The sequence below is a fragment of the Oncorhynchus clarkii genome, chromosome 4, assembly GCF_045791955.1.
Source record: "Oncorhynchus clarkii lewisi isolate Uvic-CL-2024 chromosome 4, UVic_Ocla_1.0, whole genome shotgun sequence".
In the NCBI taxonomy this organism is placed as follows: domain Eukaryota; kingdom Metazoa; phylum Chordata; class Actinopteri; order Salmoniformes; family Salmonidae; genus Oncorhynchus; species Oncorhynchus clarkii.
Genome location: NC_092150.1, coordinates 19,632,890 through 19,656,383, shown reverse-complemented (window position 1 = coordinate 19,656,383; position 23,494 = coordinate 19,632,890). Strand labels below are relative to the sequence as shown.

General features: G+C 40.5%; 2 protein-coding genes across 7 annotated transcripts in view; both read left to right on the top strand.

Annotated features, from left to right (window-relative positions):
- Positions 1-379: 379 nt before the first annotated feature.
- LOC139406553 (hepatoma-derived growth factor-related protein 2-like) lies at positions 380-9,853 on the top strand. Its single transcript, XM_071149261.1, has 16 exons — positions 380-641; positions 1,331-1,407; positions 2,061-2,199; positions 5,809-6,009; positions 6,128-6,247; positions 6,325-6,399; positions 6,529-6,715; positions 6,802-6,886; positions 7,003-7,282; positions 7,377-7,513; positions 7,617-7,684; positions 7,851-7,921; positions 8,079-8,180; positions 8,309-8,465; positions 8,670-8,790; positions 8,951-9,853. Exons 1-16 carry the CDS (start codon positions 570-572, stop codon positions 9,048-9,050), a joined length of 1,992 nt encoding a protein of 663 aa, XP_071005362.1. The 5' UTR covers positions 380-569; the 3' UTR covers positions 9,051-9,853.
- Positions 9,854-11,309: 1,456 nt separating this feature from the next.
- The window catches only part of LOC139406552 (AP-3 complex subunit delta-1-like), a 38,971-nt gene continuing 26,786 nt past the window's right edge, over positions 11,310-23,494 (top strand). For 2 of the 6 annotated variants that reach the window (XM_071149257.1, XM_071149255.1), the window contains exons 1-7: positions 11,310-11,604; positions 18,873-18,968; positions 19,236-19,316; positions 19,405-19,485; positions 20,802-20,909; positions 21,004-21,133; positions 21,353-21,492. In XM_071149257.1, coding sequence (XP_071005358.1) covers positions 11,509-11,604; positions 18,873-18,968; positions 19,236-19,316; positions 19,405-19,485; positions 20,802-20,909; positions 21,004-21,133; positions 21,353-21,492 — 732 coding nt within the window. In that variant the 5' untranslated portion in view covers positions 11,310-11,508. The remainder of the gene's footprint in view (positions 11,605-18,872; positions 18,969-19,235; positions 19,317-19,404; positions 19,486-20,801; positions 20,910-21,003; positions 21,134-21,352; positions 21,493-23,494) is intronic. The other 4 variants (XM_071149260.1, XM_071149259.1, XM_071149258.1 and 1 more) reach the window with 4 other exon arrangements.

Below are 23,494 nucleotides of genomic sequence, written 5' to 3'. Positions count from 1 at the left end.
TATTGGGCTCCGAAGTGGCGCGGCAGTGTAAGGCACTGCATCTCAGTGCTAGAGGTGTCACCCTGGTTCGATTCCAGGCTGTATCACAACTGGCCGTGATTTGGAGGCCAAAAAAGCGGCGCACAATTGGCCCTGCGTCGTTTTAAAATGAAGGTTAAATAAATAAATACAAAATATCATCCAGCTCTGTGCGCTTAGGGGTGACATTTATTCGCTGTATGACTGTACGAATTTCCTAATTTAGTAGCCAGTCAATTTAGGAAAACGATATCGAATTTATAGTGTACATATAGTAGAATATGATTGGTTTGAAGAATGGATTGACAAGAAATTAAACCAACTACAGTGGCTAGTAGGAGGGATTTCCGCTCTGAAGATCACGGTTAGCGGAAGCTCTTCTTGTGAAGCTAACCGCCTCATCTCGCGCTATTGAGAAGCTAGCTTGCTATCTAGCTAACTTTATCGTTTTGCAGGTTTTGTGTCGGCCTGAAAACGGCCAAGAAGCGACGCACAAAGACCTCCAGTGTTAGCTAAAGAAGAAAGAAAAGGCTGCACAGAGGGGCAGAACAATGCCGCACAATTTTCAACCCGGAGACCTGGTCTTCGCCAAAATGAAGGGGTACCCCCACTGGCCAGCCAGGGTAAACTAGCAGCAGCCAGAGAGAAGCGGGTGGGCGGAGGGGACGCTGGAGTTTTCCCTGTGCATCCTTGGCAATGACTGACATAGCTAATATTATAGCCAGCTAGCCTTGCCTCGTGCTTGGAAATATATAACTGCTTTGTTGTCCTACCAATCTGTTTGCAAAATGTTTGTTGCTGGATCATTTTTTATGCAAAGTATAACCAGGCAACTTGTGGAATGGCGTTCATGTTTGTGTTGTGAACATGTATTTTGTCCAACCAGGCAGTGCTAAGTAGCTAGCTGTACTGTGCTTTTTGGTGTGCGTTGATTGAAGATGAAATGTTTGATTTGCAGACTCGCTGGCCTGTAAAATAAAATCCTAGCTATAGTTAACTACTCTGGTGGTTTTTGGTACAGTAAACACAAATATTTAGTTTTCTGGAAATTACTTTGATGTGTTCCCCTCTTCCCAGGATTTTTGACTGTGATTTGAAAATTTTACAGATTGTACCAATCAAGGTGTCTGTCTGGAGTGAAGGGTTCAGACAAGGCCACAGCATTGTCTACTTATTTCCAACCTACCTTTCCTCATTTTCACAACTTGACTTGAGGATCAGACTACAAAGAGCAGTGAATATATATTCTCTCCTGTACCTAGTTTGGATGTCTCTCACACTTGTTTTTGTTTTGTGGTTCTCGTTCTTCTAGATTGAGGATGTCGCAGATGGGGCAGTGAAACCCCCTCCTAATAAAATCCCTATCTTCTTCTTTGGGACCCATGAAACGTAAGTGCTGTGTCTGTTTGATTTAGAATAGCAGGATGGGAATCTCTGGATGGACGTGAAACTGTGTATACTACATTCACCATTGTCCTTTATTTGATATGTTTTTTTATTTATATAGAGAGATTGATGCAAAAATACATTTTGATTTGTATTTATTTTCCAGCTGGTTCCTGTTTATCTTGTTGTCCCCAGCTACCTAATGTGTTGTATGTTTACTTGGAAGTATCGCCACTCATATTTCTGTGGAGATGTCTCCTCCATGTTTGTTAATGCACTATATTTTCTTTAACTTATTTTAAACTTTTGAAACCCATTCATGAGTTTTTCATTACTGGTTTATGTTGTAAGGGATCTAGGTCCATTTGTGTGTGAAAAGTTTAGTGTTTTGGTCGTACAACAGTAGTTTTGCAAGATGGCAGATGGACTATTCTTAAACCACCACTAGGTGGCAAAATAACTATCAGTACTGTAGTTTGTTGCCAGTTCATGGCTTTAACATCATGCAGAAACTCTGTCATCTACCCGGTAAGCATGGAGTTTGTCTGTGCCAGGTATTGGCTTTTTAATTTAGTGCCTCAGAATTGTAAGTCTTGTAAATACTGTCGCAATATAAAGTCATGTGTTATCATGCTCTCTCTTCATCTCTTCCTCAGAGCATTCCTTGCACCAAAGGACCTTTTTGCCTATGAGAAGCACAGTGAGCGCTTTGGGAAACCTAATAAAAGAAAGGGCTTCAACGAGGGCTTGTGGGAAATCCAGAACAACCCTCATGCCTCCTACAGTGCACCTGCAGTAAGTACATCTTATCAGAAGTCCAACTCAATACCGTTTCTCTAATACTGACCAGTTACAACTGAGTGCTGTTACCCCTGGTTTCTCTTTTGCTGTGCACTTTGGATCCATTTAGATCACACTCATTCCCCTAAAAAGTGCCTTAGGCCTCAGTTTAGGATGTAATAGATTCACATGTTCTTCAACAATCACTTATAAGCGGTAACGGAGCATTAGGTCTCAGACCAACAGGGTCCGAGGCAGCTTCTTCATCCAAGCAATACGACTGATGAACAACTAATCACCCATAGACTATCTGAACTGACTCTATATGCACACACACTGACCAGGGTAGCAGACTCGTCGCTTTTCGGCGATATTCGCCATTTTGTTCTCAAAATAGGCCATCTGTGTGGATCTAAAGGTTGTTTCTCATAGATACAATTTTTAGAAGAATACAGGCCTAGAAGTTGACCGGATTTACCAGAAAGTCTACTAAAGTGTGACTTTGACCTTGTTTCGTATCAAATGTATTTATAAAGCCCTTCTTACATCAGCTGATGTCACAAAGTGCTGTACAGAAACTCAGCCTAAAACCCCAAACAGCAAGCAATACAGGTGTAGAAGCACGGTGGCTAGGTAAAAGTCCCTAGAAAGGCCAGAACCTAGGAAGAAACCTAGAGAGGAACTAGGCTGTGAGGGGTGACCGGTCCTCTTCTGGCTGTGCCAGGTGGAGATTATAACAGAACATGGCCAAGATGTTCAAATGTTCATAGATGACCAGCAGGGTCGAATAATAATAGTTGTTGTCGAGGGTGCAACAGGTCAGGAGTAAATGTCAGTTGGCTTTTCATAGCCGATCATTCAGAGTATCTCTAACGCTCCTGCTGTCTCTAGAGAGTTGAAAACAGCAGGTCTGGGACAGGTCAGGGTTCCATAGCCGCAGGCAAAACAGTTGAAACTGGAGCAGCAGCACGGCCAGGTGGACTGGGGACAGCAAGGAGTCATCCGGCCATGTAGTCCTGAGGCATGGTCCTAGGGCTCAGGTCCTCCAATAGAGAAAGAAAGAGAGAATTAGAGAGAGCATACTTAAATTCACAGAGGACACCAGATATGACAGGAGAAATTCTCCAGATATAACAGACTGACCCTAGCCCCCCAGACACAAACTATTGCAGCATAAATACTGGAGGTTTTCTTGCCTATTTATATCCTTTCGTTCACAGGCTAGGTTATTTTTCAATGTCAGTTTGCATTTGATGCAACTGCCAGATGTCTGAGATTCTCCACTGTTACCACGAGAACCTCCAGCCCTTAAAGGGGCAGCTGAATATTTGTCCTCACCTAAGTGACTCCTATTTGAGTGTACAGTTGCAAGAAAAAGTATGTGAACCCTTTGGAATTACCTGGATTTCTACAAAAATTGGTCAAAAAATTTGATCTGATCTTCAGTCACAACAATTGACAGTGTGCTTAAACTAATAACACAAATTATTGTATTTTTCTTGTCTATATTGAATGTCATTTAAATATTCAGTGTAGGTTGGAAAAAGTATGTGAAAGATAATTGGAGTCAGGAGTCTGCTAACTTGGGTGTCCAATCAATGAGATGAGATTGGAGACGTTGGTTAGAGCTGCCCTGCAATATAAAAAAACTTTCAAAATATGAGTTTGCTATTCACAAGAAGCATTTCCTGATGTGAACCATGCCTCGAACAAAAGAGATCTTAGAAGACTTAAGAATTGTTGACTTGCACAAAGCTGGAAAGGGTTACAAAAGTATCTCTAAAAGCTGTGATGTTCATCAGTCCACAGTAAGACAAATTGTCTATAAATGGAAAGTTCAGCACTGTTGCTACTCTCCCTAGGAGTGGCCGTCCTGCAAAGATGACTGCAAGAGCACAGCGCAGAAGGTTCAATGAGGTTATGAAGAATCCTAGAGTGTCAGCTAAAGACTAAATCTCTGGAACATGCTAACCTCTCTGTTGACGAGTCTACGATACGTAAAACACTAAACAAGAAGTGTGTTCATGGAAGGACACCACAGAAGAAGCCACTGCTGTCCAAAAAAACATTGCTGCATGTCTGAAGTTTGCGAAAGTGCACCTGGATTTTCCACAGTGCTACTGTCAAAATATTCTGTGGACAGATACATCTACAGTTGAGTTGTTTGGAGGGAACACACAACACTATGTGCGGAGAAAAAAAGGCACAGCACACCAATATTAAAACCTCATCCCAACTGTAAAGTATGGTGGAGGGAGCATCATGGTTTGGGCTGCTTTACTGCCTCAGGGCCTGGACAGCTTGCTGTCATTGACGGAAAAATGATTTCCCATGTTTATTAAGATATTTTGCAGGAGAATGTTAGGCTGTCTGCCAAATGAAGCTCAACAGAAGTTGTGTGACGCAACAGGACAACGACCCAAAACACAGAAGTAAATCAACAGAATGGCTTCAACAGAAGAAAATACACCTTCTGGAGTGGCCCAGTCAGAGCCATGACATCAACCCGTTTGAGATGCTGTGGCCTGACCTCGAGCATTTCACACCAGACATCCCAAGAATATTGCTGAACTGAAAGAGTTTTGTAATGAGGAAGGGTCCAAAATTCCTCCTGACCGTTGTGCAGGTCTGATCCGTAACTACAGAAAATGTTTGGTTGAGGTTATTGCTGCCAACTGAGGGTCAACCAGTTATTAAATCCAAAGGTTCAGTTTTTCTACCCTGCACTGCGAATATTTACACTGTTCAATAAAGTCATGAACATTTATAATGGTTTGTTATTAGTTTAAGCAGACTGTGTCTTGTTGTGACTGAGATGATCAGAACATTTTATGACCAATTTATGTAGAAATCCAGGTAATTCCAACGGGTTCATACTTTTTCTTGCCACTGTACAGTATGCCTATATAAGTTATTGTATTTTAACACTGAAAGCACCTTGCAATGTATTAGATGTGAGACAGGATTTGTGTTTTACGTTTCTTTGTTTTACTTTTCTTTCTATAGAACAACTTGTCAGGTGCATTGAAGACTGTCTGGAGAGACTAAGATTATCATTACATGTCATGACAACCTTAAACCCAGACCAAAGAGCCTAACTCTACCCAAGGACACTATTTTCAAATGTGTATCATGTACTTGTTGTTCTCTGAAAATAAACAAACGTTCTTGCACTTCACATGGATGTTTTTGCGTGTTTCCGTGCAAACACTATTTGTCACCCTTTTGGGCCCTCACCAGTTTGCATCCCTGACTGACACTTGCAAACTACACACAACCACACATACAGTCACCATACTCGCTGCTACTGTTCTTTTATTATTATTTTCTGCTTAGTCCCTTTAACCTGTTTACACATATACAATGTTTTATTCTTTACCTCATTTTATATAGCTTTACCTCAACTGACACCAGTACTCCTGACATTGATATCAGTACTGGTACCAACCGTGTGTGTGTGTTTCAAGCTTATTCATAATGGTTTATTTTTTTTAATATGTCTTAGTATTTCTGCATTGAAGAGGGCTTGCAATTAAGCTTTTCACTGTCTGTCCTGTTTACACATGCTGTATCCTATGCATGTGATAAACATTGATTCGATTCATCTCTCCATTCACACCCTAGCCTGCCAGCTCGTCTGGCAGTGAAGCTAATGATGATGCAGCAGGAAGTGATGCAGAGGATGACAAGGAAGCAGTGGTGCCCAGTAAGGCAGATTCAGGAAGTGAGGTAGATTCTGACTCAGGAAGTGAGGATCGAGGAGGAGGTGGTGGTGGCGGCAGTGGTGGAGGAGGAGGGGTCAAGAGGAAGGCCCCTGCTGCCAAGGTGAGTGCGAAATTATACTTTTAGTGTTTCGGGATTTTAATGGCCTCCGAACAAAACTGTTGTTGCTTAGATGTGCCTCTGTTTATAATATAACATCTCTGTTCTCTCTCTCATTCAGCGCCCCCCTCTGAAGAAGGCCCGGGGTTCGTCCAGTGACCGGGATGGAGAGGAGAGTGGCTCACCCTCTGAGCCAGAACCTTCCCCTTCTGACTCGGACTCTGGAAAGAACAGTGACCAGGTCGGTTGACACATGCACACGTTGTACACTAGCATTAGAATATTAATTGATGGGGTCTTGTTTGTTTGCCCCTATAGGACTTCACCCCAGAGAAGAAGGCGGCAGCAGGCCGTGGAAGTGGGAAGAAGGCTGGAGGTGGCAAAGGGAAGAAGGTGAGGAAAGGGATGCCCTTCAGGTGTCAAACAGTCCTGGGTGTTGAGTAGATAAAGCACTGTTTGTGGTTTCACAGTGACTGCTGGCGCTCTCATTGTTTTTTTCTTTCTCTCTGTGGGCTGGTGTAGAAGGCAGTGTCTGACTCAGACTCTGACTCTGGGTCTCAGTCGGACAAGAAGAAAGGGGGCAGTGACTCAGAAGATGAGAAGCCACGGCCTGCTCTGTCTGGATCTGAATCTCAGTCTGGCTCCAAATCCGACTCTGACTCAGAGCCACAGCCACCTCCACGGAAGGCCCCTCAAGCGCGCAAGAAAGGTGAGAGCTATAATGTTTGGTATTACACAGTGTATGATTACTATATTTGTCACTGCATAACCCTCTTTGCCATTTGTCCCAATCAGAGAAGCCTCTGCCAAAGCCTCGGGGTAGACGGAAACCCAAAGCTGCCCAGGCCAGAGCACCGGCATCTTCCTCTGACAGCGACAGGTCAGCATGGCTCCAGTCTGTTCCACATTGGTTGTGTGCTATGTTAATACATTTATAAATTACTTGTATCAATAAATTTGTACATTATGAACGATATCCTATACTGTGTGCTATAGCGACAGTGAGCCTGACCGCGTCAGTGACTGGAAAAAGAGAGATGAGGAGCGTCGGAAAGAGCTGGAGGAACGCCGGAAGAAGGAGCAGGCAGAGGAGATCCTCAAGTATCGGGAGAGGGAGAAGGAAGAAGATGAGCAGAGAAAGAAGGACAAGGAGAAGGGAAAGAGCAGTGGTGAAAACAGCTCAGATGAGGGTGTAGATGATCACCCACTGAAGAAGTCCAAGAAACCCCCACCGCCACCCATTCCTGCCCCCTCTGACTCTGACTCTGGACCTGAGGTAACTAGCATGGAAGACTGTGTAAAGAGTGGACATTTGTTTGTTTTTGTATCTAGAATAGATTTGTTGAACATTGTATTTTAACCATAATCAGGTGAAAAAATCTGCAAAGCGTTCAGACAACCAGAAGAAAGGGAGAACAAAGAAAGAGAGGGATCATGGTAAAGGCAAAAAGGAGAAAGAAGTGAAGGAAAAGCGAGCCCAGCGGTCAGAAGAGAGGCCCAGAGGGAGGTAAATGCACATGGCTGAACCAGACAAAAGATTAGAGTACAGATCACATTAGATATCGTCATTCAATATAAATGCACACAGATCACTGAGCTCTCTCTCTCAGGTCCAAGCCTGACAAGCCCAAACGCAAACCCGAGAGACCTCCCGAGAGGAAAGTAGAGAAGAAAAAAGGTCAAACGCTCAATGTTACTCCCAATTTACGGTGTCCATTTGGAAAGCATGCATATGGGAAACTCATTTGCATGTTGTGACAAACGGTTGGTCCAATATAGTGCCATAGCCAGATAATATCAACTTTTCATGTCCTCACTCCTTGTCTTTTTGTGTCTGCACACAGAGCCAACCCCAGACGAAAAGCTGCAGAAGCTGCACACGGACATCAAGTTTGCACTGAAAGTGGACAACCCAGTGAGTAAACGGGGCTCCATTCATTGCCAACAGAAAAGTTATCACATAGTTGGGATTTTACAAGCAGCATGACAAGTGGCATGAGGTATATAATTTTTTTGTTTACCAATTAAGGGTTACTTGCACATTGTGGTATTCTATCATGTTATGTCTGCAGGACATAGAGCGCTGTCTACTGGCCCTGGCAGAGCTCGAGGCTGTGCCGGTCACCAGCCACATCCTGCAGAAGAACTCTGATGTTATCGCCACACTTAAAAAGGTGCCTTTCCGTCTGAACCCCTTAATGAAAGTGAACTTTATAGAGCCGCTGTGTACATTTCATTATCGCTCTTGTTTTCTGGCCCTTGTGAACCACGCTGTTGTTTCTTATTGTTTGTCTTACTGTAGATCCGTCGATACAAGGCAAGCAGTGCCGTTATGGAAAAGGCCAGCCAGGTCTACAACAAGTTAAAGGGTCAGTTTGTGGTCAAGTCTGAAATTCCAAGTAAACACAAAGCTGAGGGAAAAGAGCAGGAAGAGGATGGGAAGGAGACACAAAATTCTGGTAATTTTCTCAACCCATACTTTTACGATCACAACTGATGGACTTCTTTACTGTTCTCACATTCTCCTTAATTTTCCTCCTCAGCATATTACTCCTCTTAATAATGATATTAATTCAGACTTATTTTGCCGTGTGTAGCTAACAATGAAATCAAAGGTCCATCATTTGTAGCCAGTATATTGATTTTGCATGACTTGTTATCAGATGTCATGCCTGTGAATGGGGAATCAGAAGTCCAGAAAAAGGAATGTACTGAGTTAGAGGATACCCCAAAGTCACCGGTCCAGAAAGAGAATGATGAGCGTATGGCTTCAAGCCCCAACAGGTAAATAATATTCTCCTATGTCACATCTTGGTGTACTTCCTTTATTTCAGATAATATTTGTTCAATGTGTCCATAGTAATATTGCTCTTCTAATTGGTAACATGCCACCATCAAAGATATGTAGCTCTAGTTCTGAAGTCTTGTCTCTCCTCCATGTTAGGCCCAGTCCTGATAGTCCTGCTGAGCAGCAGACGCACACTGATGATGAAACGCACCACGCTCTCTCAGAAGAGACTGAACCGCCAGCAATAGAGAGCTGAAGAAAATGGAGCACAATTGTTTAACACAGCTAACAGGTCATTAGTCTCGTCCTGGATACATGGCGCTGTGCTGACCCCTTTGTTGTTCACAATTGTATTTTTCCTTTTATACGACACCTTGGCCTGTCCCCAATCTCCCCCCCCCAAAAGCTACTTTGCTTTATTATTCTCCCACGTGAACTCTAACTTTGGTCTTTCATATTGTATGTATATTGAGAGATTCCATTTTTAGCACTTCTAACAGGAAATTTAGGGGGAAAAGAGGAGCCTTGTGATGAGTGTTCTGCAGTAATTGCATGTCATGTGATTCAAGGAATCTGTTGGCTTTGAGAAAAATATTGGAGCTGATAGAGAACATAGAAAATGCTAATGTGTGTTGGACAAGTATGGGTGTCTTGACCGTTGGTTATGAATATTTTTCTTTTTATCTGGTCATTTCTTATTAATTCAGTCTCACCATGAAAATCTAAAGCCATTGAACATAATCACATTACATGTTTTCCAACTAAAGTCCACCTACTTTTTTATAACAAGTATGTTTTCTGATATTGCAACAACTTTTGACTTGTGGAAATATTTGCCCTGTCATCGTGTCTTCTCCATCTGCTTTCAATAACTTGCCTATTGAATGGGATAACATTGTGTACAGAGTGAATAATATGATCTTAATCACAAGTTGTCCATATCCCATGTAGCTGGAGCCCATTTGGCATTTGCTTGTCATGCATACTTTGGAAGTGTTTTTAGTGCTATGTAAATTGGTAAAATCATTTGTATCGTTGAATAAAAATCTCAGCATGGTGGTCCAAATCTGAACACTTCTGTTATCGAAGGCAGCATGTCATCACATGGTACTTCATGGAAGTCCCATATTCCCATAATAAAAATCCAGTTGGGTTGGGGTGTGACTGGTGTAATAACTACACATTACAACCCTTGTAACCAGGCTTGGCATGAGGAATTGCAGTGAATAAGAGTGCATTCGGAAAGTATTCAGACCCTTCTCCTTTTTTCACGTTTTGTTACATTACAGCCTTCTAAAATTGATTGAATATATTTAATCTACACACAATACCTAATAAAAACAAAGCGGAAACTGAGTTTTAGAAATAAAATAACCTTATTTACCTAGGTATTCAGACCCTAGCTATGAAATTCAAATTGAGCTCAGGTGCATCCTGTTTCGATTGATCATCCTTGATGTTTCTACTATTTGATTGGAGTCCACCTTTGGTAAATTCAATTGATTGGACATGATTTGGAAAGGTAAACACCTGTCTATAGAAGATCCCACAGTTGACAGTGCATGTCAGAGCGAAAACCACGCCATAAGGTCAAAGGAATTGTCCATAGAGCGTTGAGGCAGGATTGTTTCGAGGAACAGATCTGGGGAAGAGTACCAAAAAATGTCTGCAGCATTGAAGGTCCCCAAGAACACAGTGGCTTCCATTATTCTTAAATGGAACAAGTTTGGAACCACCAAGACTCTTCCTAGAGCTGTCCGCCCAGCCAAACTGAGCGATCGGAAAAGGGCATTGGTCATGGAGTAAACCAAAATCCCGATGGTCACACTGACAGAGCGCCGGAGTTCCTTTGTGGAGATGTGAGAACCGTCCAGAAGGACAACCATCTCTGCAGCACTCCACCAATCAAGCATTTATGGTGGAGTGGACAGACGGCAGCCACTCTTCAGTAAAAGGCACATGCCAGCCCACTTGGAGTTTTCCAAAACGCACCTAAAGGACTCTGACCATGAGAAACAATATTCTCTGGTCTGATGAAACCAAGATTGAACTCTTTGGCCTGAATATAACAATAATCCATTTTAGAATAAAGGTTGTAAAGTAACACAATTTGGAAAAAGTCAAGGGGTCTGAATAATTTCCGAATGCACTGTATATGGGCCTATGCTCGCTCGTGCATTTTTAGACTGGTCAGCAGTGTGAAATAGTTTTTTATGAGGTAATATATATTTATGCAAGTTATATAACAAATTAATTGCCATATTTTTACATGTGTTTGTGCTGTCATGCATAATGCTCATTGAGTTGGCTGTGGCAAAAAAAAAAGTCAGGAAGGTCAAAGGCTACATACTGTGCAAAAATTGGACATAGACACACTGACAGACTTGGTGAATAATTGCATTTTGCATAGAGAATATGACTGGAAAATAATTATCATCCATTCACATTAAACTGCGTACTAGACGTATATCTTTAATTTAATTGATTTCCATAATGAGAATACAACCAGTCAGCTGACTTTAGACGCCATTTTGTCAGCGGAGTACAGGACGCCCCATCTGGCCTCGCCTTCTCTGGCCGGGATTAATAAACAGTTACGAATCACGGAAAGACGGTACCCGGGTGGATGAGAGACTGTCTTGCGGACCGGTTCGCACCCAAAAGACGTCTACTTTGTCCCGGAGGACAGCAGCGACAAAAGTTAGCCAACAGCCATGGCGTTGAAGATTGTTAAAGGGAGCATCGATCGGATGTTCGATAAAAACCTTCAAGATTTAGTACGTGGCATTAGGAATCACAAGGAAGATGAGGTAAAACGATTAGCTGTGTTTTCGTTAATGTCTGATTTCACACTGTCAGTAAGTAAACATTCGTGTAACACATCTCATTGCAAAATAGCTAACGTTAGCCAGATCACCTACTATACTATTTGATGGCCTTGCCAACGTTAGCTTTCTGCACGGCTGTAATATGCTATTCCTAGCTAGCTGCTATTCACATATGCAGATAAAATACTTTTTTTTTTAACGTTATACAACAAGTTAACCAAGACTGAGTTGTAAATGCACGAATAACGACTAGCTGTTTAATTAGTCAACTCGTTAACTGTCATTACTCCATAATAATCGTCATATGACTAGCTAACTAGGTTTCACTAGCTAACGGTAGGTTTCATCGCCCCTTCGAATCGGGTTGTCCGGTCTTGTACGAGTCTACTTCTTACCGGTGGTGAAGCGCTACCTTGTTACGCCTCGTGGCAGTTGGTTTCAGGTGATCACCTTGACCGATAATGTGCCGAACAACCATTCAAACTTTAGTTAGTTAGCTAGCAAGTGACAGCTAGGAAACTAACTAGCCAAGCTTATAAACCTCAGCTGGTGATGATGCGCGGAATGATAACGCATCTGTCTTGTTCAGCACTATATTCTCTTAATTTATTTGCTAACGGGCAGTAGTTAAAAAGTTACTTTTGCGTATAATGGCCTTCTATTGCACGAATACAAATAACAGAGACATGCAAACAAGATCTAGAAGGCTATTTTATTCTGTAGGCCTCTATAGCGTCAGTCAGTGACGTTGCATAGGTGGACGAAAGGATGCTTCTTCCACACACCTCTGACAGCCTAGACTGAAAAAAGTTCCCATTTAATTTACCCTTAAGCTACCACACTTTCTCCAACTTTAATACATTTTGTTTGTACAGGTATGCAGATAAAGTGAACTGATATTCAAGTCAGACAGATCACCTGATGATGGGCTTATATAAATTCACATACTGTCATAATCATGCTTTAGTAATATGGTGGTTGTAGATTATACTAGTTATGTATACTGAAGAGCGACGTCAGAAGATATTCAACGTGGTTTGGAAAACTTGAATATTCATACAAGAAAATGTTTACACAAATATATCCATAATGGGCACAGCCTCAATAACCACTGATACAGTTGAAGTCGGAAGTTTACATACACCTTAGCCAGTTATTTACTCCGTACTCTGATAATTAATCCTAGTAAAAATTCACTGTTTTAGGTCAGTTAGGATCACCACTTTATTTTAAGATTGTGAAATGTCAGAATAATAGCAGAAATAATTATTTATTTCAGCTTTTATTTCTTTCATCACATTCCCAGTGGGTCAGAAGTTTACATACTAATTGAGTGTATTTGGTAGCATTGCCTTTAAATTGTTTAACTTGGGTCAAATGTTTCGGGTAGCCTTCCACAAGCTTTCCACAATAAATTGGGTGAATTTTGTCCCATTCCTCCTGACAGAGCTGGTGTAACTGAGTCAGGTTTGTAGGCCTCCTTGCTCGCACACACTTTTTCAGTTCAAATTTTCTATAGGATTTAGGTCAGGGCTTTGTGATGTTCACTCCAATACATTGACTTTGTTGTCCTTAAGCCATTTTGCCACAACTTTGGAAGTATGCTTTGGGTCATTGTTCATTTGGAAGACCCATTTGCAACCAAGCTTGAACTTCCTGACTGATGTCTCGAGATGTTGCTTCAATATATCCACATAATTTTCCTTCGTCATGACGCCATCTATTTTGTGAAGTGCACCAGTCCCTCCTGCAGCAAAGCACCCCCACAACATGATGCTGCCACCCCTGTGCTTCACGGTTGGGATGGTGTTCTTTGGCTTGCAAGCCTCCCCCTTTTCCTCCAAACATAACAATGGTCATTATGGCCAAACAGTTCTATTTTTGTTTCATCAGACCAGAGGACATTTCTCCAAAAAGTACGATCTTTGTCCCCATGTGCAGTTGCAAACCGCAGTCTAGCTTTTTTATGGCGGTTTTGGAGCAGTGGCTTCTTCCTTGCTGAGCAGCCTTTCAGGTTATGTCGATATAGGACTCGTTTTACTGTGGATATGGATACTTTTGTACCTGTTTCCTCCAGCATCTTCACAAGGTTATTTGCTGTTGTTCTGGGATTGATTTGCACTTTTCGCATCAAAGTACGTTAATCTCTAGGAGACAGAACGCGTCTCATTTCTGAGCGGTATGACAGCTGCGTGGTTCCATGGTGTTTATACTTGCGTACTATTGTTTGTACAGATGATCGTTGTACCTTCAGGCGTTTGGAAATTGCTCCCAGGAATGAACCAGACTTGTGGAGGTCTACAATTTTTTTTTTCTGTGATTTCTTTAGATTTTTCTGTGATGTCAAGCAAAGAGACACTGAGTTTGAAGGTAGGCCTTGAAATACATTCACAGGTACACCTCCAATTGACTCAGATGATGTCAATAAGCCTATCAGAAGCTTCTAAAGCCATGACATAATTTTCTGGAATTTTCCAAGCTGTTTAAAGGCACAGTCAACTTAGTGTCTAAACTTCTGACCCACTGGAATTGTGATACAGTGAATTATAAGTGTAATAATCTGTCTGTAAACAATTGTTGGAAAAATGAATTGTGTCATGCACAAAGTAGATGTCCTAACCGACTTGCCAAAACTATAGTTTGTTAACAAGAAATTTGTGGAGTGGTTGAAAAAAGGAGTCATTAAAAGTCCAACCTAAGTGTATGTATGCTAGGTAGAAGTGCTCCTGTCTTCATGGGTGTTGCGCCAGTGTTTTTAGAATGATGTCAGTGAAGGTGTTTGGCTAATTAGGTTAGATCATCACAGAATTAGCATCCATACAGAGTGGGTCGACAGCGTTTTACCTTGTAGTCCAACTGTTGTTAGGATGAGGTTTTGGAGGAAGAAGTTACTCCAGAATGAATTCCTTAGGTTTAAGAAATTATGTCACTTAGCAGAGACCATTATGCTGTTAGGCGGAATATATTGCCACCATTCAATAAAATGATGCCAGTCAGTAGCTAGGACATAGGGAGTATTTTATTGCTGAGTGCTCTTAAGCAGCAGAGTGAGCATGACCAAGCCTACTAAGAAATGTTGAATTGGGAATGCGATTTAGGCCTAGGTGTGATATCTAGAGTTTACCTGTTCTAACATTTCAAGTTGTCTATCTTGGGTTATTTTTATACACACCTTGACTGGTCACTGCTGCTGGTTTCAGCAGATTTGTGGTGGCCACTGAGTGCTAATATGCCCTGGCAGTTATCTGGCAAAAGAAAGTTAATGTTTGCCATGATTTTGTCCATTGCTTAGACAGACATAGAAAGCGTAATAACTTTGATTGTATTTGACCACTGTACTAAGCCATGATCTTTTGATTCAGGTCCTAATGCATTCCCCTTTGTGTAACCCAACCCTGCATACCTAGATACACGGTGGTTACCCAGCCAACAGTGGACAACTCACTAAAATATTAATTGTGTGTTCTCTCCTGGCCTGCCCAAGGTTTCTCATGGACACTCTCGATTTACTTTACACATATATGCTGACGGAAATAACACAGATCCATCTATTCTGTCAGTCCCTCATTTTGAAGGCAAGCAGATCTACATTAAATCCCAGATTTTAGAAGACAATATGTAACACTAACAAGTTTGGCAGGTATTTTATTTGCCTATTCATGTCCCCTGATTAAAAATAGTGTCTCTCCACTGTCTCCCCATACCTCCTTTGGAACCTGTTGTGCTGTAGAATTGTAGGTCTTGGCTCTAGAACAACTATTACAAATATATCAATTGGATCTGATTCAGGGCCTAAATTTTACACCTGCCAAATGTGGGTATATTTTGGCATTGGCGTGTCTATTTCACCACCCACGTTGGCGGGTGGTCAGAGTTCCACAGTGTGACAATTTCACTGGTATTTGTGAATAAAATAGTCCAGTATGATCACATTTATAGTAAAATAAATGCTGCAGTAGCTGTTTTCAAAGTATTTCATAGCCAACATAATCTCACACTCAATTTGTCTAAATATGTACAAAAAGTATTTCATAGCCAACATAATCTCACACTCAATTTGTGTAAATATGTACAAAAAGTATTTCATAGCCAACATAATCTCACACTCAATTTGTGTAAATATGTACAAAAAGTATTTCATAGCCAACATAATCTCACACTCAATTTGTGTAAATATGTACAAAAAGTATTTCATAGCCAACATAATCTCACACTCAATTTGTGTAAATATGTACAAAAAGTATTTCATAGCCAACATAATCTCACACTCAATTTGTGTAAATATGTACAAAAAGTATTTCATAGCCAACATAATCTCACACTCAATTTGTGTAAATATGTACAAAAAGTATTTCATAGCCAACATAATCTCACACTCAATTTGTGTAAATATGTACAAAAAGTATTTCATAGCCAACATAATCTCACACTCAATTTGTGTAAATATGTACAAAAAGTATTTCATAGCCAACATAATCTCACACTCAATTTGTGTAAATATGTACAAAAAGTATTTCATAGCCAACATAATCTCACACTCAATTTGTGTAAATATGTACAAAAAGTATTTCATAGCCAACATAATCTCACACTCAATTTGTGTAAATATGTACAAAAAGTATTTCATAGCCAACATAATCTCACACTCAATTTGTGTAAATATGTACAAAAAGTATTTCATAGCCAACATAATCTCACACTCAATTTGTGTAAATATGTACAAAAAGTATTTCATAGCCAACATAATCTCACACTCAATTTGTGTAAATATGTACAAAAAGTATTTCATAGCCAACATAATCTCACACTCAATTTGTGTAAATATGTACAAAAAGTATTTCATAGCCAACATAATCTCACACTCAATTTGTGTAAATATGTACAAAAAGTATTTCATAGCCAACATAATCTCACACTCAATTTGTGTAAATATGTACAAAAAGTATTTCATAGCCAACATAATCTCACACTCAATTTGTGTAAATATGTACAAAAAGTATTTCATAGCCAACATAATCTCACACTCAATTTGTGTAAATATGTACAAAAAGTATTTCATAGCCAACATAATCTCACACTCAATTTGTGTAAATATGTACAAAAAGTATTTCATAGCCAACATAATCTCACACTCAATTTGTGTAAATATGTACAAAAAGTATTTCATAGCCAACATAATCTCACACTCAATTTGTGTAAATATGTACAAAAAGTATTTCATAGCCAACATAATCTCACACTCAATTTGTGTAAATATGTACAAAAAGTATTTCATAGCCAACATAATCTCACACTCAATTTGTGTAAATATGTACAAAAAGTATTTCATAGCCAACATAATCTCACACTCAATTTGTGTAAATATGTACAAAAAGTATTTCATAGCCAACATAATCTCACACTCAATTTGTGTAAATATGTACAAAAAGTATTTCATAGCCAACATAATCTCACACTCAATTTGTGTAAATATGTACAAAAAGTATTTCATAGCCAACATAATCTCACACTCAATTTGTGTAAATATGTACAAAAAGTATTTCATAGCCAACATAATCTCACACTCAATTTGTGTAAATATGTACAAAAAGTATTTCATAGCCAACATAATCTCACACTCAATTTGTGTAAATATGTACAAAAAGTATTTCATAGCCAACATAATCTCACACTCAATTTGTGTAAATATGTACAAAAAGTATTTCATAGCCAACATAATCTCACACTCAATTTGTGTAAATATGTACAAAAAGTATTTCATAGCCAACATAATCTCACACTCAATTTGTGTAAATATGTACAAAAAGTATTTCATAGCCAACATAATCTCACACTCAATTTGTGTAAATATGTACAAAAAGTATTTCATAGCCAACATAATCTCACACTCAATTTGTGTAAATATGTACAAAAAGTATTTCAGCAGATTTTGTGTGGTTTAATTCGTGTGATAATACACACATTTTTGTGCGACATCATTCATAACAAATGTGTTAACAACCCAATATTTTAATCAACCAAGGTTGTCACCAAAATAAGTATAATATTTTATGTATTATTTTTTTATTTATTAATGCCAATGCTGTTTTTGTTAAATACTTTGGGATACTGGTGCTGTGTTGGGTTTTATGAGGGTTGCCAGATTGGAGTAAAACTATGTATTTGTTTTGTAGTATCGATGAAGGTATTTGATATGTCTAGTGAACAATGGATAAGCAGCAATGGGCATAACGGATACAAGTAGTCACTACAGGTGTGATCAAGCCTTACATCAAAGTTGCCTGAAGGTTCAATGACCTGACGAGTTATTCATAAGAAAATCCTCTGTGACTGTATAATTTGAATAAGTTAACTTACCAGTGTGGACCCAAAACAAACCTATTAAAAACAGGTAGTTTGTAAATGTGTATGAAGTGTTATTACAACCATGGTGTCCTTTTGTTACGGAAGCTTTAATTTAAAAAAAAAAATTAAATTTAACCTTTATTTAACTCTTCAAGTCAGTTAAGAACGATTTCTTATTTACAATGACGGCCAAACCCTAACCCGGACGACGCTGGGCCAATTGTGTGCTGCCCTATGGGACTCCCAATCACGTCCGGTTGTGATACAGCCTGGAATCGAACTAAGGTCTGTAGTGAAGCCTCTAGCACTGAGATGCAGTGCCTTAGACCGCTGCGCCACTCAGGAGCTTGTACAGTGCATTTGGAAAGCATTCAGACCACTTCCCTTTTTCCACATTTTGTTACCTTACAGACTTATTCTAAAATGTTTTAACATGTTTTTTTTTTTTTATCCCTCAATCCATACAAAATACCCCATAATGCCAAAAGAAAAACAGGTAGACTTTTTATAGACTTTTGCTAATTTTATTTTAAAAAAAAATTTAAACATCACTTTTTACATAAGTATTCAGACCCTTTACTCAGTACTTAGTTGAAGCACCTTTGGCAGTGATTACAGCCTCAAGTCTTCTTGGGTATGACGCTACAAGCTTGGCACACCCATTCAATCATAGACTGAAAACACTCACAAGCCTAAAACATGTGTGATCAGAAGCTTGGTTTTATAACCTTTTATTTTATATATGCGTAAATTAATGACATTTCAATTGCTGTAAGACTCATCCCCTTAGCCTGTATTTTAGCTGGTTCACTGAGATAAATCAGTGGTGAAAAGTAATCCGTGAGTATCATGTGGAGGTTGTCATTCAGTCTGATGTCCTGTCTGGTTTCTGTGTCTCCACTCAGGCTAAATACATCTCCACCTGCATCGACGAGATCAAGCAGGAGCTCAAGCAGGACAATATTGCTGTCAAGTCCAATGCCGTCTGCAAGCTCACCTACGTAAGATCACAGATCAGCACCCCTCACTGAAACTGCCCTCACTGTGAACAACAACACAGAGATGCACAACCAAAAACACTTCAGCTATATCCTAGGCCTGCTATGCATTATTTTTTGCTAGATAACAGCTACTTTGAATACTGCCCATACTCAGTAAAAAGCTATTTGAGAATGCATTTAGCCTGTGAGCTCTCACTGTCCACATGGACAATGTAGTGGATGTCCAGTGCTCTGACTCCCTCTGTCTCTCCCCTTGTGCGTTAACAGTTGCAGATGCTGGGCTATGACGTCAGCTGGGCTGCATTCAACATTGTGGAAGTCATGAGCTCCTCCAAATTCACATACAAGGCAAGATAATCTGTATGTGTGGTATATTTTTAAAAATGTGGGATATTCGAGAGCGTTTGAGGTTAAATATGGTGCTTCCTCTCTTCAGAGAATTGGTTACCTGGCCGCCTCCCAGTGCTTTCATGAGAGCACTGATGTAATCATGCTGACAACCAATCAGATCCGAAAGGTCAGTGATACTTTTTTTTTATCTTGCACCTTTGGCCTACCTGTCTATGATGTATTAAAGACCATCTCTGATACCGGCTACAATATATATACAAAATGAGTGCATTCAGCTATTTCAGCCACACCCATTGGTGTATAAAATCAAGAATACAGCCATGCAATCTCCATAGACAAACATTGGCAGTAGAATGGCTTTACTGAAGAGTTCAGTGACTTTCAACGTGGCACCGTCATAGGATGTCACCTTTCCAACAAGTCAGTTGTCAAATTTCTGCCCTGCTAGAGCTGCCCCTATCAACTGTAAGTGCTCTTATTGTGAAGTGGAAACATCTAGCAGCAACAACTTCTCAGCCACGAAGTGCTCGGCGACACAAGCTCGCAGAACAGGGCCGCTGAGTGCTGTAACACGTAAAAATCATCTGCAACACTCACTACTGACTTCCCAAACTGCCTCTGGAAGCAACGTCAGCACAATAACTATTTGTCAGGATATGAAATGGGCTTGCATGGCTGAGTAGACGCACACAAGCGTAAGATCACCATGCGCAATGCCAAGTGTCAGCTGGAGACGTGTAAAGCTCACCACCATTGGACTCTGGAGCGGTGGACACGCTTTCTCTGGAGTGATGAATCACGCTTCATCTGGCAGTTCGGCGGACGACTCTGGGTTTGACGGATGCCAGGAGAACGCTACCTGCCCGAATGCATAGTGCCAACTGTAAAGTTTGGTGGCTGAGGAATAATGGTCTGGGGCTGTTTTTCATGGTTCGGGCTAGGCCCCTTAGTTCCAGTGAAGGGAAATCTTAACGCTACAGCATACAATGACATTCTAGACGATTCTGTGCTTCTAACTTTGGTAACAGTTTGGGGAAAGCCCTTTCCTGTTTCAGCATGACAATGCCCCTGTGCACAAACCAAGGTCCATACAGAAATAGTTTGTCAAGATCGGTGTGGAAGAACTTGACTGGCCTGCACAGAGCCCTGACTTCAACCCCATCAAACACCTTTGGGATGAATTGGAACGCCGACTGCGAGCCAGGCCTAAATGCCCAACATCAGTGCCTGACCTCACTAATGCTCCTGTGGCTGAATGGAAGCAAGTCCCCGCAGCAATGTTCCAGCATCTAGTGGAAAGCTTTCCCAGAAGAGTAGAAGCTGTTATAGCAGCAAAAGGGGGATCAACTCCATATTAATATCCATGATTTTGGAATGCAATGTTACATACTTTTGGTCATGTAGTGTATGTCCTCCCCTCCCCTATCCTTTTTTTTCTCTTTCACTTTCTCTACCTCTTTCACATCCATTTCTTTCTTTCAGGATCTGAGCAGTCCTAACCAGTACGACACCGGCGTGGCTCTCACTGGCCTCTCCTGCTTCGTTACCCCTGACCTGGCTCGGGATCTGGCCAATGACATCATGACTCTGGTGAGTTACATTCTCCAGCTCAAGAGTTCTTGCTCCACATTTTTGTCTGTGGTTTCATGCTTCTCTGACCTCTCTCTCTCGGTCTGTGCTGCAGATGTCCCACACAAAGCCTTATATCAGGAAGAAGGCAGTCCTGATCATGTACAAGGTGTTCCTGAAGTACCCCGAGTCTCTGCGCCCAGCTTTCCCCAGGATGAAGGAGAAACTGGAAGATCCTGACCCTGGTGAGAGAGACTAGTACATACCTGCCTACTCTGTTGGTTGGGACCAGACACATTTTATCACCTAGAATCCCAAAGTATGCAGTAACTAAGGAAATGATTGTCTTAACTGGATGGAAGCTATTTTAAGTATTTTGGATGTATTTTATCTCATTCGTGTCCTAATGATTCCTTCAGCATGGATGTTATTGATCTCATCTGTGTGATGCCTCTTTCCTGCAGGGGTCCAGTCAGCTGCTGTTAATGTCATCTGTGAGCTGGCCAGGAGGAACCCTAAGAACTACCTTTCTCTGGCCCCGCTTTTCTTCAAGCTCATGACCTCCTCCACCAACAACTGGGTCCTCATCAAGATCATCAAGCTGGTGAGTGAACAGGAAGGGAGCTGTGAAAATCAATGTCAGTAGCTAGGTTTCTATCCTATTGGTGATATATTTTCATGTGAGCATTTTTTACATCAGCCTAAAAAATATGCACATAGGCTGTCTTCAGGTCGTCAGTCGAATGGTGTTTCCTCCGACAAATTGGTGCGGCTGGCTTCCGGGTTAACAGGGCGGGTGTTAAGAAGCGTGGTTTGGCTGGTAATGTTTTGAAGGACGCATGACTCGACCTTCCCCTCTCCGGAGCCCGTTGGGAAGTTTCAGCGATGAGACAAGATCGTAATTACAAACTGACTGTTTGTGGATACAAAGCTATGCGTTATTATATAGAAGTTTACATGTACCGAATAAAAAAAAAAGACATTTTCAACACTACCGATAGTTCTATCACAAACTATTGCACTAAATAGTTAATGTGCCTACTTGTGTCTTGGCACAAGCACTCTAGCCAACAGCTCACAGATACAGTGTGGGTAGGCTAGCCTACGTTATGAGATTATGGATAAGAGCAAGCTTATTTGTCAAACTGCAGCCAGGGATCGATCATAATGTCACCAGAATAAGACCCTCGATATTAAATTGGAAAGGAGCATCAAACTCATCACCTTGCACTTTCACTACTCTGTGAAGTTAATTCGCTGGAGACTCCTATCTCCCTCACTAACTTCAAGCACCAGCTGTCAGAGCAGCTCACAGATCACTGCACCCGTACATAGCCCATCTGTAAATAGCCCATCCAATCTACCTCATCCCCATACTGTATTTATCTTGCTCCTTTGCACCCCAATATCTCTACTTGAACATTCATCTTCTGCACATCCGTCACTCCAGTGTTTAATTGCTATATCATAATTACTTTGCCACCATGGCCTATTTATTGCCTTACCTCCTTTATCTTACCTCATTTGCACACAGTGTATATAGACTTTTTCTGCTGTATTATTGATTGTATGTTTGTTTATTCCATGTGTAACTCTGTGTTGTTTGTATCAAACTGCTTTGCTTTATCTTGGCCTGGTCGCAGTTGTAAATGAGAACTAGTTCTCAACTAGCCTACCTGGTGAATTTTTTATTTATTTTTTATTTATTTTTTATAAATAACAGTGAGCTACAAAGAAATTGTCACTGTCCCAATACTTGATGTTTTGGCTCTGTACTCCAGCACTTTGGATTTGAAATTATACAATAACTACGAGGTTAAAGGGAAGACTGTCCGCTTTAATCTGAGGGCATTTTCATCCATTGCGGGCAAACCATTGAGAAATTACAGCATAGTCCCCCCATTTTTAGGGGAACAAAAGCATACAAATTCACTTATCTGTATTAAAGTAGTCCCCCAAGTAATTACTCCCAAGTAATGCTAACCTCTCACCATTACAATAACAGGGGAGGTTAGCATTTTTTGGAGGGTATGATATTTATGCCTCTAACTTTCTCCCTTGTCCTTATTTACAATTCATTCAGGATTATCCGCAATCATGGTAGCATCCACATTAACGTAGAAGTGTTTAGAAAAACTGATATTCTTATTTACAATAAGTGTCTCCAAAATGACTACATTATTTACAATTCATTTCTATAAAATCCAAAGTGCTGGAGTACAGAGCCAAAACATCAAAAGAAAATGTCACTGTTCCAATACTTTTGGAGCTCACTGTATATTAATCTGTAGCCTAATAATCAGCATGCTTTCTTGGGTAGTAGTGGGAGGACCATACAACATCATCGCGTGACTAAAAGTTTACTTCGATAGGATGGTTATTGTATTAATATTTGCTCATTTATTAATTTTATCGACACACAAAGATTTCACATTTTCTAGCGTATATTGTTTTGTCGATATTTGGAATGTTTACCAACATTTGCTGTTTACATCAGGCCTGTATTGACATTTTTTTTATCCAACATACTTTACCCACATAAAGGTTGGATGGAAACCTGGTTAGTGAGTCAGTGGAAGTTACAAATGATTGTCCTTATCACAACA